This window comes from Panicum virgatum, chromosome 8N (assembly GCF_016808335.1).
Source record: "Panicum virgatum strain AP13 chromosome 8N, P.virgatum_v5, whole genome shotgun sequence".
Classification (NCBI taxonomy): domain Eukaryota; kingdom Viridiplantae; phylum Streptophyta; class Magnoliopsida; order Poales; family Poaceae; genus Panicum; species Panicum virgatum.
Window position 1 is genome coordinate 27553762 of NC_053152.1, and position 19278 is coordinate 27573039.

General features: G+C 44.2%; 1 protein-coding gene across 1 annotated transcript; it reads left to right on the forward strand.

Annotated features, from left to right (window-relative positions):
• Positions 1-1758: 1758 nt before the first annotated feature.
• LOC120684613 (signal peptide peptidase-like 2) lies at positions 1759-19135 on the forward strand. The gene is made up of 14 exons (XM_039966486.1): positions 1759-2050; positions 2702-2860; positions 2976-3087; positions 3167-3286; positions 7623-7780; positions 8396-8572; positions 8693-8727; positions 8817-8973; positions 14945-14998; positions 15099-15191; positions 16007-16146; positions 17867-17937; positions 18536-18619; positions 18722-19135. The coding sequence occupies exons 1-14, from the start codon at positions 1895-1897 to the stop codon at positions 18814-18816; spliced, it is 1611 nt and encodes a 536-aa protein (XP_039822420.1). The 5' UTR covers positions 1759-1894; the 3' UTR covers positions 18817-19135.
• Positions 19136-19278: the final 143 nt, after the last annotated feature.

Below are 19278 nucleotides of genomic sequence, written 5' to 3' on the forward strand. Positions count from 1 at the left end.
CGTACTTGAGAAGGAACTCTCTCGGGTCAGACTCTCCGTCATATTGCGAAAGGATTGCTGGGTTGAATCGCGTTGGCCACTAGAGCTCTTCGAACTCCACAGAGAGGGGGGGTGCCTGGGCCTCCGCGGTTCTGCCGGTGCTGCTGCTGCATCTGTCTGTACTCGCCATCTTCTTCGTCGGAGTACAGGTCTTCATCGACGATGATGGGTTGTGGCCGATACCTGATGGGTTGGACAGTGGGTGGCACCACTGCAACTAGCTCCGCAATCGGGCTTGTTCTTATTGTAGCACTGCCATGCATTCTTGGATGTGCTGGCGCATTGCATTACACCGAAGCTCCTCTTCCTTGAGCTTGCTGAGCTGTTCCTCCCGCTCTTTGGTGGTGAGTGCCCTTTGCTTCCCCTTCGCTCTTGTGGTCATCGGCGCGGCCGACAAATCAGCCTGGGCGGCCGCCTACCGTGCGTTGCGCGACCTCTCCGCGAGGCGCGCTTCGATTCTTCTCATGGCTTGGATGTCTTCGGATGAGATGCCCAAGTCATGGAGTTCGACTTCGAGCTCCCCATCGGCGACGTGGTCGACCGAGGCATCTTCGCTGTTGCCAGCATTGTTGGTCGTGCGTTCTCCGTAGAGGCGGGAGGCTCCGTTGAAGCGGTACCGTTGGCCTTCTTCTTCGCCTCCATGTGGTGTGTTGGGACGAACCGCAGGTGGACGCCAAAACTGATGGTGGAGGATACCCGTCGGAGCGAAGGAGTATCACAACAGCCCGAAGACCAGAGGTCGAAGCCTCCTTCGCAAATTGTGCTAAGAGAAAGAGCACAAAAATTAATGCAAGCGTAACCGCTCAGTTGTATTCAATGTCCCATCAACAACAGTTACAGAAGTATTTATAGCCAACAGCTTGCCTACCCGTCGGCCTAGATTCCCCGTAGTGCCCCCTAACTGCTAGATTCTCGGAATATTTCATGGGCAATTATGTACATTTACGACAGTCACAGTGATAGTGGGATACAGCTGGCACACTCGGTGGGCCCACATCGGATTCCCACTTCCTTCGCTGACTGTCTGTCCTTTCTCTTCGCGCTTAGCCTTCGAACCCGCTCCTCGGGACCTCCGTATCCGCTCTTCAGGGCGTGCACCTTCACTCGAGGACCTTCGGAGCCGGTCCTTCGCCAATCTTGGCCTCCATCTCGGGCCGGCCATCGGGCGACGACCTTCGCCCTCGGGTCATCGCTCGGCACCTTCATACCTGGGTTGCCCGCACGTTCATCCTTCGGGTTCCGAACTTCGGGCGCCAGGTCTTTGTCGGACGCTCGAAGGTGGCTTGCCCAGCAAGCACCTCCTGCGTGGAGCGGTCAGACTAGTCAGATCGGTCACCAGGATGAATCGGCGACGATTGAAGAATGCTAGCCCGGGAGGGACCCATCAGAGCAAGTGCGCGCAGGGTTGTTTTAGAATCGGCAGGCCAGCCTTCAGACATCGCGGAGACGAAGGAAGAACAGCAGATGGAGGTTGGAAAAGTTAGGATTTGGAGAAAAGATAAAAAACAATAAAAAGTAGAAGTTGTATTTGTTTTTGATCGATTGGATGTCTCAATCGGCCGGGGTGGACTTATTTCACAAACAATCTTTTTACATATCTAGATGTACAAAAAATTCTAATTATACTCGGACTCCTTTTAAAAACCGGTCAAACCGATCGGACGCACCGATTAGACTTATGAGACCCCTGCCAAAAAAACCGGTCAGACATTTGATCAGACCGGTCAGACCACTTCTGCCGCAATTCCCCAAACCTCGCTGCACTCCAGTCCTTCGCCGACGACCCTCCTTCCACCGTGTCTCCCTCCGTGTGGCGGACGCATTCGACCCCACGCGGCGACTCCACCCCGTCCTCATGGCGACCGCCTGCCGCGCGTCGCGCCTCCCCTTCGCCGCCGCAACCTTCCTTCTTGTGCTACTTCTCGCGGGCGGCGGCGCGGCGGACGACGCCTCCAGCGACGACGACGCGGGGACCCCGCGGACGCCCGGCTGCTCCAACAAGTTCCAGCTGGTAATGGCCTGCTCCCGGCCCGTGCTTCCTCGATTTGCTCTGCCTTCCTGATTAATTGGGTCTCTGCTAGCACTGGTTAGTTATGGTTTTGCCCAAGGCTTGTAGGTTGTAGTTCGGTATATGTGGGATCTGGGTCGTGGTTTGATCGTGTCATCGTGTAGAGGCGGATTTATAAATCTACCTGCGTAAGATCTGGTCAGTGTTTGTCTTAGGATTTAGTGAGCTCAACTGAGAACTGAAATACCGAGTTGTGCTATGGACAGTGCCCCAAATAGTGCAACCATGCTTTGTAGACCATATTGTAGGAATTCAGTGGTGAAGTGAAATGGACCTTACTGGATAGTTGTTACTTGGGCTAACAGTGTGATGGCTCCAATGCTCATATATCTGTCAATCGGCATGCCTTTTTCAGTTTTGAACTTGTTTCAGCCGTTGGTATTTCATAATGAGAAACTTGGTACATGCCATAGAAATATCTTACACACAGTTTTACTACCTTATAGTTCCCTTTAGAAACAATAAAAAGTTTACAATGCTCTCAAGTCTACCATTAGTCCATCAATCTCTTTTTTGGTGATATTGATCCTGATTTTTTTTCTCTCTCGAATACCCATACGCTATTCTGTTTCTGACTCTCCAGCTTATCTCCAGGTTAAGGTGAAAAATTGGGTGAATGGGACTGAAGGTGCAACTGTTGTTGGCTTAAGTGCAAGATTTGGAGCCCGCTTGCCTAGAGATATGCAAGAAGCTCAAAAATCATTTGCTATCCTCGCAAATCCATTTGCCTGTTGCTCCAACTTGACATCAAAGGTTTCACTTTGACACCACTAATAATAGGCTTGCAAACAAAGTTATTTTATTTTCAGTAGACATGTTTGCAGCATAATGCTATTAGTATGCTCTAAGCTAAATCTTATCACTGCAGTTAACAAATTCTGTTGCTTTAGCAACACGTGGGGAGTGTGCTTTCACTGCTAAAGCAAAGACTGCTCAGGCAGGTGGTGCAGTTGGTTTACTAGTTATCAATGACGATGAAGGTATAACTTTGTCCAATAGTAAGATATTTCAAATGTCCATGGTTTCTTTTCCAGAAAGTAATCCATCTCGTGTTTTTAGAGCTTTACAAGATGGTTTGCAGCGAGAATGACACTTCTATTAACGTGACAATACCTGTTGTCATGATACCACAGTCAGCAGGGAAGAAGTTGAAGGACTTCCTAGATCATGGAGCAAGTGGTAAGTTATTCATTTATTATCCTTCCTTCTCTTGTAAAGTGCATCATGATTCCTTTTTTTGTTTACATCATTGTGGTGGTGGTATTTTGTTATTTTGTATTTAGACAGATGATTTGTTTTTTGCCATAGGAAATTTTCTTTTGCGTTAGATAGGTTTATGCCCGTGTGTTGCTATGGGTGGAACAAATTCCTTGTACAAGAGAAAATACATTATGTATCCCATAATAAAAATGGTTTAGCTTTTCAAGAAATGCTTCTCAAAGTTCATGAAGTCCATTGACTAACAGAAGTTAAGCATAAGAATCATTTTCAGGAATCTCTACTCCTAAAATTCATGTTTAGCTTGTGAATTAACTCTACACATAATCTCTTAACTCTATTCAATTAATACCATGTTGATATGCTAGGAATTTTGTTTTATTCCTTGCCAATCGAAGGAATTCTATCAGTAGCATACTGTGGTATAGTTCATTACTACATTACATGATTGCATGAAGAATGCACCCGAGAGACCTGATATCCATCGTTTCATCAATATCAGCATGGTCAGGGTAGTCCAAAAAATCAAGGGCATGATAAGGTGCAGAACAATGCTCAGCACCTTGCAATATCTTTAGTCTGTAATCATAAATGCAGTAACAAGCAATTCATACAACTTTTTTGAGAAAATATTTAGCTTACATAGTTGTGGTAAATAATCAGACATCTACCCATTATCCATTGGCTGCCATTAAGCTAACAATAGTAGAACAATCAAGGCCTAAATAATCACATGGATAATGAGTTGATCATGGTGCCGTGACAACATATAGCAGAATGCACATGTGACTGGTCAACTACGTCTACATGACATAATCACTGAAAAGCTTTCCACATTCCTTGATCACATCAAGCTGCCTCTCAACAAGATCTTGGTCCATTAACACCACAGCAGGCCACATCATGCAGAAACTCAAAAACCTCAGCACAATATAATGCAACCAGAGCTGATAAAATAGAACCAATTCAAGGTTCAGAATTCAGATAAGCCTAGATATACACCAATCAGGTGGATAGCCAGCAATTATAAGATGAATTAGGTAGCAAACGATTGGACTCTAAAACATAGTAAGATCTGTGTTACATGGACACGGGTGAGGGTGTCGGAATCCGACTCGGGTGCGGGTGTCCGATTCGGCAAATCCTAAAAAACAGGATTCGGAGATTCGTCTGGGATTCGTCTAATATCTTTTTTATTTTTAAATTTTACAAATCAATATGCAGGGACTGGACTGAAAGTTAGACAAAAGGCCCAAAAGGCCCAGCCCACCATGCCATCCCACCTTTATCTACACCGTCCCTCACCTTATCCACCACATCCATCCACTGTATCCACCGCTTCGTCGCTTCCATCGCCACCGCCTGCCTCCTCCCTCGTCTCCACCGCCGCCCGCCTCCTCCCTTCCATCTCTGCAGCCGCTAGTTTCCTCCCGGCTGCCGTCTCCAACACCGTGGACGGCCGGCGAGGCGGCGACGGCAGCTCGGTTCGGGTGGCGGCCCGGCAGCAAGCGGGCGTACGGCGGGCGGCCGTATCCGCCTGCGCGGGCGCAGCCACGGGCAGTCGGCGGCTGTGGCTCGGCGGGCGCCGGGCGAACGGCGAGCGCAGCTGCAGAGCTCCCGGCGGACGACGGGTGGACGGTGGACGGGCGGACGACGAGCGTAGCTGCCCAGACACGGCTGCGGCGTGTCTGGTACGCGTCGCATTGCGTCCGACGCGAATCGACGCGCGGATACGCGTCGCATTGCGTCCGACGCGAATCGACGCGCGGATACGCGTCGACGCGCCAAAAATTTTTGGACGCGCGTGTCCCGGTAACACAGAGTAAGATTGCGGAAGTACCTAACCTAGCACCATGAACGAACACTATGACTATTCAAAGTTCAAAACACTGACAGTGTTATGAACCTAGTTCGTAACGGGGTAAACATCTGCCGGGAAGATAGCCGGACGGCGACGGCTAATTAGACTAGGATTGGATCTATACTTGGGAGACAATTGAGGATTGGGACTAGATTGATTTCTTATATTTTTTCTTGCCTTGAATGACATATCTCCTCTCTTTATATAGAGAGGGTTCCTTGACCCCTAAGTAAGACCTAATCTGATCCCTAAACCTAACCCTAATGGGCCTGCCCAGCCAGCCCATAAGACCTCCGACTGCCCATGATATTACTCCCCTCTTTTTGAGTAGCTCGTCCTCGAGCTGCAACACACCCTGCTAAGAAGACGACACAACTCCTTAGCAATTAAACACCTAAAAAATAAGCCTTTTACATCTCGGCTTATTTTCTTATTTTCGACTACGACACAAACTAATTTTAATGACTTGATTTGTGGAGCTCTCTCAAATTTTGGAGGACCCCATCCTGATTCACACAGAGAGAAAAATCCAAAGTAGCTTCCCTGGTTTCTGTTGAAGAACACCAGACCCGATTGCACATGTAACACCAAAGGCATAACACAGAAGGTTAGATCCCTTGATGTCCAACGGAACAATCCTGTTGTTGTCACTGGGGCCTGGGCCTTCGGGATACAACAAAGCATCGGCCCATCAAATGTGGCCTGCTGCAGGTCGTCGTCCCTCGGTCGTCTCCTCTGAACTGATAAGGCATAAGTTTAGAATTTGCCAATTTGGCAGAGAATCATTTCAGTTAGTATAATAGTAAGTCGAATAATATTTCAGTATTTCACACACCGAAGAGCAACAATCCCAGGGTGGTAACGGTGAGGCTTCTTCACTTCCCCAGTTGTGGGCGCAGACTTACAGGCAGCCTGTCAAAAAACAAAGTCACTTAGTAAATAACCATTTTACAAAGAAAACTAATAGAACCAACGCAATGAAGTCAGATATCTATAATTAGACAACAGATAACTTTTCCACCCTAAAATAGAGTAGCCAGAGTTGGTTTTCTGTCATATCAATGATAAATAAAGTCATTGGGCAGCATAGTTGAAGACAGTAACAAAAAAATGGCACAAGAATAAATTTACAAACCTTGGTGGCTAGTTGCTTCCTAGGAGCCTTTCCTCCAGTGGACTTGCGAGAGGTTTGCTTAGTACGAGCCATGTGTCCCAAAGGTCTGATATTACCTGAAAACAAAAAAAATTGTAATCAGTAAATTGTCAGGTGAATTTTAGATTGTTCCTGACAAATCAGTAAATTTAGTATGCGGGAAAGTTAAAATCCCGTAGAACCATAGAATTATTCAAAAAATGTTGATACGACTATAATCTATTGTCATGGTCGGACTCAAGTACAAGAGGCGCAACAAGTCAGGATAGAGTCCTAGTCGGTTTGGTTAGATAAGATTCAGTTAGTTTGTTTCGGAGTCTGTTTCCAGGCTTGGCAAATATAAGCCTTGACCTGCGATTAGTTTCCCATCTAAGATTGTATCTCAGACTTGGCTAGGGCGCCTGCCTTCCTGGTGCGCGGTGAGCTTCAACCATTGCTCCTGCGCGCCGGCGAGGTCCAGGGCCACGGCCTCCTACTTCATTTGAATACAATCTACGTCGTGTTCCTTCCACAAACCTCCATCCATCCCTAGCCCCTGACATCTATATTCTATATCTAAATGTTATGGATTGGCTAGATCAGGAGGATTGGAACGCCCGGCCGAGCAGGAAACCTAGCCAGATCGCCGAAGAACAGGCCGCCTAAGGCTAGTTCTATTCTTCTTCGATGACTCTAACCCTAGGACTCAGGCCGCTTTTATAGACTAGGCGCCCTAGCTAAACCCTAATCACCCACGGGGGTACTATTCACGCGTACTGTAGTCGCGTGAACAGTACCGCGGGCCTCCCTTTTGGGCTCTACTCAGCCCATACAGGCCCAGCCCGCTGCCATAACACTAAACATGATCATTCCTTTTACAACTATGAATAATAAATGGCTAATAGCCCAATACCTCAAAATGTAATGATCTCCTAGTAAAAACATGACGAGCACAAAAAATTTCGATCAAATTAGACAGACAATGTAGCCAGACTGCCCATTACCACAAATACAAAAACCTACCCATCTTCAGGTCTTCACTGCAACATGTGAGCATTAATAAAGAAACACAGCAGCAAGACTTGGGGGCAAGAAGCCTCCCCGACCCCATGATATATCCTGTACTACCAAATATACTCTAACAGTGAATACTTTCAACAGCGAGTGTTTCAATTAGGACAACTGTTTGTGTTGGCTGTTAGTCCTGTAGAGATGGTGACTAGTCTAAGTCATATGTTCCTTTTGAGTTAATTATGCCGTATCATTTTATGCATAGTAATATGGACAATTTTCTTTTTCTGCAGTGGAAGTTCAGTTATATTCACCAAATCGACCAATTGTGGACCTTTCAGCATGCTTCCTGTGGATAATGGCTTTAGGAACCATAGTCTGTGCTTCACTCTGGTCTGAACTTGTTGCATGCGAGCAGGTTGATGAGCGTTATAATCAGCTGACCCGAAAGGTTTGGACTTTTGGGCCTTGCCTATGCTGACCTAAAGTGAATGGACTTTCATGTTGTTTTTTATTTTTATGTGCATACTTGAACAAACCCATGCTGATTTGCTTCTGGCGCTCAACATTTATAATCTTACTATCATAGGAACATTAATACAATATTGGGTGAAGTAGCTGGAACTCAGAACTTGTATGAGTAGGTTGCATGCAAGGCACATTTCTGTGCTGCTAGCCAATGTATCTTGTCTAGGAAGAGAAATGAGTTAAACGAGACATGCGATCTACCACTTAAGTGTCATGGTTAACTCTTGTTCATCTTCTGTAAATTTTTCGCAGAACAATGGCATCATAATGCCCTATGACCTTGTTATAACTTGAGTTTTGATGTGAAGTGCTTCACATATTCTATAGCAACTGTAGTTTTGTGAATCATCATTGTGTTCTTTGTTTTTTGAACCCCTGCATTTTTGCTGGTGAAAATACAAAACATCTTGTTGTCAATCATGTCTTTTCTGCCTGTAAATTCTGCTTCTTTAGTTTTTGTCTTAAGTTTGTATATAGTATTGTAGCTAAACAGTAGTCATATGCTCTCTGACAAATTTATCCTTTGAATATTAAACAGGATGGACCAAACACAGGAACAAACTATAGAGAAGATAAAGAGATCTTTGAGATCAGCGCCAGGGGTGCTATTGTTTTTATTATAATAGCTTCAGTTTTCCTCCTCCTCCTGTTCTACTTCATGTCATCTTGGTTCGTTTGGGTCCTAGTTGTATTATTCTGCATTGGTGGTATTGAGGTATTCCCTGCTTTCAGGCATAGAAGTAGCTCTACTTTTTGTTAGTGAATGTTGAAATGTATTTTTTTCACTTTCATTGAGGAGTTTACCCAGAGCATTATGGTGAATTGTTTCTCGCAGGGTATGCATGTTTGCTTGGTCACACTTCTAGCTAGGTACCAAATAAACTAATTGTGATAAAGAAATTCAGTCAATGCTCTTCTCTTTTTATATCCTTATATCATATATGTTTTTCATCTTACAGGATTTTCAAGGATTGTGGGCAAAAGACTGTACAACTTCCCTTTCTTGGGGAGGTCTTAACCATATCTGTTGGAATTGTACCATTTTGTGTGGTGTTTGCAATTCTCTGGGCTGTGTATCGGCATGCTTCATTTGCTTGGATAGGCCAAGATATCCTCGTAAGATAAACTTACTGCCAATTCTGTTCTGTTTTTACTCCCTCCCTCCCTCCCTCTCCCTCCCCCTCCCTCCCCCTCCCCCTCCCCCTCCCCCTCCCTCTTCCTCTCACCCCCTCGCCCTCTCCATTTCCCTCTCCCTCGCTTGCTATGTTTTCCTCCCTAGTATTGGATATAACTTTCTATACTTTTCTTCAGTAGCATATGAAACTACTGCAATGTACCATCAAGCTAAAGTTCAGATCACATGATAGAAGAATGGAATAGAATAACCTATTTTTCTTAAATACCAGATTTGTAACTAACATATTGTCATTTCTAGGTCCAATGCTAATCCAGTTCTTGAATTGCCAATTTGGTAGGATTTGCATGTATAATTTACATTGTGCAATGAGGTGATTGTTTTACAAATGTTTGGTATTCGAAGAACTTCGCCATAAATATATACAAGAATGGGTCTGCATCTTTCTACAAAATTCCCTGGTCCTAAAATGTCAAACATGGTTTGTGCCTACTGTTAAGGCTCTTTATATTCTTATGAGTCTCTCCATATTCAGATGACTCTTTATATTCCTATATGGCTCTATATAAAGATGTGGTCATCTACACATTTGTATTCATCTTCTCAATCCTCCAAGGTTAGTAACATGGGATCAGAGCAAGGATTAGGGTTAGGATTAAATTAATTAATCCACCCAAGATCCAATTTTTTTCCCAACCTTGGGCTGCTTTTGACATCCTCTGCCCACGGCCGCCGTCCCCCGTCCGCTGTCGTCGCGGCCATTCGCCGCTCGGCGCGTCTGTTCTCCGAAGACCGTTCGGCCGCCTGTCGCGGCTTCTCTTCGGCCGCTTGTCGTGGCTCCCCTTCCGCATCGAGCATCGGCGTCCCGCCCGTCGCAGTGCCCTGTTGTCCTCTGCCCGTCGCAGAGCAAACACGCCGACTCATCCCCAATCTTCGGCCGTCGCGGATCCGTTCGGCCCTCTCCCGCTTATCGCAGTTCTGCACTGCACCGCCCATCACTCGTCCTCGGGTCTGCTCGTTTGCCTGTTGTCCATCCTGCATTAGTGCCATGCGGATTTCCCCTCTAGTACTTGATTTATTCTCTGCACTGCTGTTATCTATGTGCTGTGTGCACTCGCGCTCTGTTCTCTGCACTGCTAGTTGGTTGGTATGTTGCTGCACGGGAGCTCCTTGGTTCTTGTGCGTCGGCCATCATCTAGAGATATAAAGCTCGTCTTGTTGCAAGAGGTTTTCAGCAGACTCGGGGCTGCGATTATGATGAGACATTTGCTTCAGTTGCTCATATAACTACTGTTATGACTTTGACTGCAATGGCTGCCACTTCATGGACTATCTCTCAAATGAATATTAAGAATGCTTTTCTTCATGGTGACTTGCATGAGGGAGTTTATAAGCAACCACCCCCAGGTGTTATGCTCCTTTAAGATATGTCTATCGTCTTTGCTGTGCTTTGTATGGTCTTAAACAAGCTCCTCGTGCTTGGTTTGAGCATTTTGTCTCTGTGATAAGGGATGCTGGCTTTACACCTATTGATCATGATCTTGCCTTATATATTCATCTCTCCACCTGGCCATACTTTGCTTCTTCTATACATGTATGGCATGTTGATTAAGAGTGATGATGCGGAACACATTTCTGCTTTAAAGAAGCAACTCGGTGAGCAATTTTAGATGTCAGATCAGGGTCCTCTGAGCTATTTCTTAGGGATTGAGGTTCAACACCCTCCATAGGGATACTTTCTCTCTCAGTCTAAATACATAGAGGATCTTATTGGTCGTTCAGGCATCAGTGATAATCAGACAGCTGCCGCGCCTATGGATCTAGGCCTGCAGCTTCGTCCCACTGATGGTACATCTCTTGAGGATTGCTCTCGTTATCGGCATATTGTTGGCAGTCTTGTTCATCATACTGTCACTAGACTCGATATTGCTTATGCTATCCATATTTTGAGTCAGTTTGTGAGTGCTCCTACCTTCGTTCATTTTGGACATTTACTTAGTGTGCTGAGATACTTAATGGGGATCTCATCTCAGTGTTTGTTCTATGCTCATGATAGTCCGCTTCTGCTTCATGCTTACTCAGACTCCACTTGGGTGAGTGACCCAATGGATCGTCGTTCCATCACAAGATATTGCATTTTTCTTGGCTCATCTCCTCTTGCATGGAAATCTAAAAAGCAGGCAATTGTATCTCGGTCTAGTGCAGAGGCAGAACTTTGAGCATTGGCTACTACTTTAGAGATTGTATGGCGTCGATGTTTGTTGTCTGATTTTGGTATTTCTTGTGATGCCCCCACACCTCTTCTCTGTGATAATACAGGAGCCATAAAAATTGCCAATGATCTTGTAAAGCATGAACTTATAAAGCATATTGGAGTTGATGCCTTCTTTACTTGGTCTAATTGTCATCAGAAAACCATTGCTCTACAGTATGTGCCCTCTGAGCTGCAGTTACCAGATTTCTTTAGTAAAGCACAAACTCGAGAGCAGCATCGGTTTCACTTACTCAAACTCAATGCTTCAGATCCTCCACTTCCACCTTAAGTTTGAAGAGGGGGGGGGGGGGGGGGGGGTTAAGGCTCTTTATATTCCTATGTGTCTCCATATTCAGATGACTCTTTATATTCCTATATGGTTCTATATAAAGATTGGCCATCTAATCAGATTTGTATTCATCTTCTCAATCCTCCAAGGTTAGTAACACCTACTATCTGAAACTACCATGTGCAAAAACCTAAGCATGGCGTTTCTGTTCTAACGTGAATGAATATGGATCAGTTACAGTCTGCTGGTTGCTTAGGCATGTTGATCATTAAACTTATAGCATATGAAGTTTATAGCTTTCTTGCATATATGGTCCACTAGACGACTTCATGTACATTTTGCAATGGAATACAGGGAATTTCTAATTGGCGAGCGCGCGCCAGCAGGATTCCCTGCGATCGATCTTAGACAACCTCATATTTTCCTTTTTAAGAAAGTTTTATTTTCCACTACTTAAATATACAAGTTTGACGTACAAACTTTTTCATACAATCTTTTAAGCAAAAATGTTGCTAAAGAAATTTTTGCAAACAACTTTTATGCACAATTTATACTTATGATTTCTCGTGAGATAATTTTTCATCACAAATTCAAATGAGAATGTTGTTACTCCCACAACCAGAAAATTGAAGACAACGGTAGGTCACAACTTATACTTACGATTTCTTGTGAGATAATTTTTCATCACAACTTTTATACTTACTAATATGTTCAACAAAGTTGTTCACCGACTTTGAACAACTTTGTTTTATAACAAAAATCCAAAAGGATAAAAAACGCTGGGCCACACACCAATGATCATCACCGAGCTCGAGCTGTCTCCGATAGCCGCGCGTGTCAGGCAGAGCTCGAGCTGCCTCCCCGGTGGTGGCGTTCCAGTCGGCCAGTCATGTGAGGCGGAGGCACACGGAAAGGAAAATGGAATGAATATTAGTGAGGCTCATCACGCACGTGGACCAGTGGAGGGGCAGTCAGTTGAATCGATCGCCAGTAATATAGGTAGCGAGCGCTTATCAAATTGGATTCGCATGGAATAAAACTCATGCATTGAAATCAAATTTTGTATTACAGCTGAAGGGAAATGTAGCAAGCTTCACAAGGCTAGTGCCATACCTTTGGTGGATTATCCTCTACAACAACAACAACAACATAGTCTTTTGTCCCAAGCGAGTCGGGGTAGGCTAGAGATGAAACTTAAAAGACACAAAGTCATAGTTCAGGCACGTTGAAAGTTAGTCTCCAAGCGCTCCTATCCAAAGCTAACTCATCAGAGATATCTCAATCTTTAAGGTCTCTCTCAACCGACTCGTTCCAAGTCAGTTTAGGTCTACCTCCACCCCTTTTTACCTTATCAACATGCTTTAGCACCCCACTACGCACCGGCACCTCCGGAGGCCTCCGTTGGACATGTCCAAACCATCTCAACCGATGTTGAGTAAGTTTCTCCTCAATTGGTGCCACCCCTACCCTTTCCCGAATAGCTTCGTTCCGGACTCTATCCCTTGTGTGCCCGCAAAACCACCGTAACATCTGCATCTCTGCTACACTCAGTTGCTGGATATGTCGCCTTTTTGTAGGCCAACATTCAGCACTGTATAACATCGCCGGGCGAATCGCTGTCCTATAGAATTTAACTTTTAGCTTTTGTGGCACCCTCCTGTCACAGAGGACACCAGAAGTTTGACGCCATTTCAACCAGCCAGCTGAGATTCTATGCCTAACATTTTCATCAATGTCGCCATTCTTTTGTAGCATCGAACCTAAATACCGAAAATTATCCTTATGGGCCACCACTTGCCCATAGAGACTAATGTCACCATCCTCATGCCTAGATGCGCTAAAATCGCACATCATGTACTCGGTCTTGGTCCTACTAAGTCTGAACCCTTTTGACTACGTGCGTCTCCATAGCTCTAACTTCCTATTTACCCCTGCTCTTGCTTAGATAGTATGGTGATACCTGTGGAGTGTGTTGTTCCTCAACACAAACTTGTGGTGGCGGACTTTCGTTTTTTGGTACGTGTCCACCGGGACAAACGTGCCAAGATTATGAAAACGAAGTGGTGGAAGCTTAGAGGGGAAGCGACGCAAACGTTTAAGGAGAGGATGCTAGGTGAGGGGTCTTGGGAAGAAGGAGAAGATACTGACGACATGTGGCTAAAGATGGCAACATGTGTCCGGAAGGTGGCCTCAGAGGTGCTTGGCGTGAGTAGGGGAGACAAACAAGAAGAGAAAGACACCTGGTGGTGGAATGACGAGGTGCAAAGGGCTATTAAGGAGAAGAAGCAATGTTTCAAGCGCCTCTACCTTGACAAGAGTGCAGTCAACATCGAGGGCTATAAATTAGCGAAAAGGGCTGCAAAGCGAGCTTTGAGTGTAGCAAAGGGTAAGGCGTACGATGACCTGTATCAACAACTAGGCACAAAGGAAGGGGGGAGAAGGATATTTATAGGATAGCTAGGATCCGCGAGCAGAAGACACGGGACATCAACCAAATCAAATGCATCAAGGATGGGACGGATCGACTTCTAGTGAAGGATGACGAGATCAAGGGCAGATGGCAAGAGTATTTCGACAAGCTGTTTAATGGGGAGAATGAGGGCACTACCTTTGAGCTAGATGACTCTTTTGACGATACCAACAGACATTTTGTGAGGAGATTTCAGAAGGCAGAGATCGGGGAGGCTTTGAAGAGGATGAAGGGCGGTAAAGCGATGTGGTATCCCCATTGAGGTGTGGAGATGTCTAGGTGACAGAGCGATAGTATGGTTAACTAAGCTTTTTAATCTTATTTTTCGGTCAAACAAGATGCCTGAAGAATGGAGAAGAAATATATTAGTACCGATCTTAAAAAACAAGGGAGATGTTCAGAGTTGTACTAAGTACCGTGGGATTAAACTGATGAGCCATATGATGAAGCTATGGGAGAGGGTTATCGAGCACTGCCTAAGAAGAGTGACAAGTGTGACCCAAAACCAGTTTGAGTTCATGCCTAGAAGGTCGACCATGGAGGCGATTTTTCCTAATACGACAATTGGTGGATTATCCTCTATGACTAAGAAATCCCCATATCATCGTTAAATTAGTGATGGATATGGAAAGCAAAATGTTTCAGTATCATCTTTTTTTTCACACTGTTTGAATCGGTATGAGGTCCCAAAGTTTCAAAGCTGGATGTCATGCATATGCGAAAATTCAGGAGCTTGTTGTTTGAACTATTGGATTGTATGTCTAAAGAGGAGAAACTCGTTTGTGTTTAAGTTCATGGTTGGACCATTTTAATAATTTTTTTTACCTTGTATGTTAAATTTATTGCTATTTGACATTTGAATTCTTGGACCTTTAGTTCTTTGACATCTGCGAAGACAAGTATATGCTATTGACCATGTTTTCTGTTTATTTCTCCCAGGGTATATGTTTGATGATAACTGTACTTCAGATGGCACGCTTACCAAATATCAGGGTATTGGCATGTTTACTAGCAGCAGTTTGCTGATTGTTATCGAGTAATAATTTTACTGATTTTATCTCCATCAGAAATATCTAACACTATATTTTAGCAGGTTGCATCAGCACTTCTTAGTGCTGCATTTGTGTACGACATTTTTTGGGTTTTCATTTCACCTCTTTTATTCCATGAAAGCGTCATGATTGCAGTAAGTGTATTGATGATGACATGGGGAAGGCTTGATCTTTTTAATCACTGCTCCAAAACAGATGTTTCCCTACAGTGCCTGTATTCATTCATTTTTATAGTTTGACTATCACTGATGAAAACGTCATCTTTGAGACCACTTACTTTGTAATATATCATTTGAACTAACATATAATAAGAAAATGTGATTGTCACATGTTTCATGACATGGTTACGACCTAAGCTCAAAATGTACTGTCAAAAATTCTGTAGTCGATCTAATACAGTGCAGTGCACAATGGCACACTTTGAAGGGGTTGACCGATGCTTAGACAGGTTGGGGTCTCCTGCAGTGAGGGTGAGGATGAGTTACAACAGTGGGTATCCTAGATCAGGGGAGTTCTAAGCTCTATGGGTTGATCGATGCGTCTTAGGACTTATTTGTAGTTGCAGAACAGAATGGACTGCTGCACCTGTTTTAAGATCAATTCCCAAGTTCTTGATAGAAATTATTTTGTCAAGATAGTAATTGCTTGCTGCCTTCAGCTCAGAACATGTACTATTACGAGATAGTAAGAGTTAACTTTGGAGCTAGAATATGCACTTGATACAATAAAATATATTTTCTGATTATCCGCATAAACTTGTAATGTGCATGCTTTCAGCTGCAGTTATTAAATGTGTGGAAAATACGACTGTGTGATTTATCGCATATCCATTCATTGAATTACCAACCTAGTAATACCTGTACTAGTGAACCAGCCATATTTGTTATTCCTTGTACCTCTTGTGTTGATTATTCTCATTTTATTTATGGTTTCTTTTAAAATTACTCAGGTTGCCCGTGGTGATAACACAGGGGAATCAATTCCGATGCTCCTAAGGATACCTCGCTTCTTTGATCCATGGGGTGGTTACGATATGATAGGCTTTGGTGATATTATTTTTCCTGGATTGCTTGTTGCATTCAGCTATAGGTATGTGATGTTGTGATATACTTTATTGTCTTTCTTGTGATCCACTAGTTCCTCTAAAGACTACACATATTCTAATCAAGCTACAACCAGACTTTGATTATGAAGTAACATACCCGGCTTCCTTTCTTGCTAAATGTATTGGTGATCAGTTGAGGAAACCATTGCCAGCCAATCAAATTAAATTTGCCTGTTGAAGTACCCCCCATTCACGGTTAATAGTTGGTGTAATCAATTTATTCATGATTGAATCAATTTGATTACTAGGTAAATGCCTACAAATTATCATAGTAAACTCAATTGTTTTTCAATGTAGCAAAAGGAGTACAATGCATGTAAACTTGGCTTTCTTCTTCTCTCCCTTAGTGAAGTTTGATAATATCACTAAGATACTTATTCTAGAGTTTGTGTTCTAAGAATGACCAAGTTTGATAATGAAATTCTCACTGACGTAGTTCTAGTTAGATGTGTTCTAAGAATGTTATGGGCAATGATTTGTAGAATTCTGTAAAGAGAGTATGCTCTAAATCAATAATTATTAAAATATTCTATAAAATTCGAAACTGCATTGCGCTGGATTTAGATGTTGTCCCTGCTATTGTTCTGGATTTTTATTTTATTTTATTTCTATATATAGATTTTTCTCCCAGTTTTAGCATAGACAATGTGGGGAATACTACTATAGTAGTCTATACCTTGGCACATGTAGGTATCGAGCCTGCTTGGCTCGGTTCAGTTCAGCTCGAGCTGGCTCGTTATTGTAACGAGCTAGAAGTCGGGCTCGGCTCGGCTTATTTATCAGCTTGAGCTGGCTCATTTAGCAAGTGAGCCAGCTCATGACATCCTTGGTCTTCTTGCTCTACCTCTCTCCATGGCCGTAGCCCGCAGGGAGGGGAGCTCGGGGGCAGCAGGATCCAGGCCGTCGAGTGGACAGGGCCTAACATGGGGCTGTGAGGCCATTCCGCTGCCTCCCGCCTAGCTGGCCGGCCAGGGCTGGCGATTGACGGATGGGAGGGCGGAAGGCATGTGGGCCGCCGCTCTTCATGGCCACAACCCAGGGTGGACGACGGCCACTATTCATGGCCTCTGCTCGCGGGTCTGGTGGATTTGGAGCCCTTGGCCATCGAACGGTCGGAGGTCTTTGTGAGGGGCGCGGCTGCGCACCTACATGGGACTGGCGGTGACAAGGGGCGAGGCCACGAGGGCTGTGGCACTACCTGCCTAGGCGCTGACGAGTGGAAGTGGTGCCGCGGAAAGCTGGAGGCATGGCGCGGCAGGGGCGCGGGGCTATGGGGCTGACACGCTAGGGACAGGCGAGGCGATGGGTGACGAGGGGAGTTGGGGAATCGTGGGATTCAGCCGCGCAGGGGAAGGGAGAGGGGGCTGTGAGTGAGGAAGCTATGGTTTCAGGCTGGGCCGCTGGATTGGCTTTGTTTTGGGGCCTTGGGTCGTTTCTGCTCGTGAGCGGCTCGCGAGCCGGCTCGAGCTGGCTTGTTAAAAGTTAAAACACCGAGCTAAAACCTTGGCTCGGCTTGTTAATATTTTTCAATGAGCCAAGCCAAGCCGAGTCACTAATGAGCCGATTCAAGCGAGCTAGCGAGCCGCGAGTTTTTCGTCCAGCCTTATGTGGGCGTTTGATTTCTTAAGTCCTGAGGTTTGGTTTGCAACTATATTATTCTTATTCTCAACATTTATAACTCATACTTCAATATATCCTTAACAGATTTGACAGGGTAAGCAAAAAGGGTATCTTAAATGGATACTTTCTGTGGCTGACTGTGGGATATGCTGTTGGTATGTGCTTGATTACTTTTATCATTTTTTGAGTTTTGAGATAATTATTAGCAAAATGTTCTTATTATTTGTATGAAAATGGATTAGTCAGGTCCTAATAAAAGAATGGATTTCAATTAATGTCCACAAGTTTCAGAAGGAACATTTTAGGACTAGTCGAGGCAATTTTTTGTAGCCTTTTCACAGTAATTGGTATTTAAATTAAACCATCCCCTCGAGCTCTAATGGAGTACCATCTAGATTCACAGTCACAGCAATATTAGCCGTATCCCAATTGTAAACCATCGTGAGTCTTCAATAATCTATTGGAGAACATAAGATCCGAAACTAGTGGTGAGTCACTGTCATTAGATGTTCCTTGTTGGGTTTTATTTGTATCGCCTTAAGTGCCCTTTGGTTCAGGACAATTTCTGCCTTTTTACCTAGCAGCATAAAAATGTCATTCGTTGCTGCAATGGGATCTGAAATGTGTTAATAATGTTATTGTTGCTGCAATGGGATCTGAAATGTGTTATTGTATATACTAGAGAAGTTATTTGTTGCAAACACGTGAAGTGAGATATCAGTACCATTTATGACAAATTGCTTCTCCACGCAGGCCTTTTCCTTACCTATCTTGCGCTTTTCCTAATGGACGGGCACGGCCAACCTGCGTTGCTGTACCTGGTTCCATGTACATTAGGTAAGTATGGTCACTGTTCCCTGGATTTTGTCATCATCATGGTCTCGTTCACTCTCCGGACTGCAGTTATTGTGATTGATGCTTTATCGTTTCATGTACCAGGGCTTATTGTTATCCTTGGTTGGGTAAGAGGTGACCTACATGACTTGTGGAACTACGGAAAAGGTCGAACTGAAAACGTGGTCGATGAACCTTGAGAAGTGAAATTCTGACTAATGATACCGGATTGCTTGTGACTTCCATTATTCAATCGACAGATCTTCTGGGGCAGTATCAGAGATGCATAGAATTACCTTAATTGAAAAGTTTTTACGTGTCTTTTCTTCTTTGTTATAATAGCGTAGTGCTCATGTATTATTACGGGTAATATAATAGATTTATATAATATTAACAACAAAGTAATACCATCAAGTTTGTGCTCGTTCACTCCGTGTACATATCGTGTTGTGATCATGTAAGGCATTGATTGTTTGGGATTTGATTGGGATTCCAATTAATTTGTCTGGGTTTCTATTATGATTCTGATTGATTTGTCCAGTTCTAATTAGGATTTTGATTGATGAAAGGCTAGTCCGACTTGCATACGGGATGGATTAAGGTCCATCTGTCAATAGCAAGACGGATCAAACTAAAATTTTAGCTGAAAATTTTACTCTGTT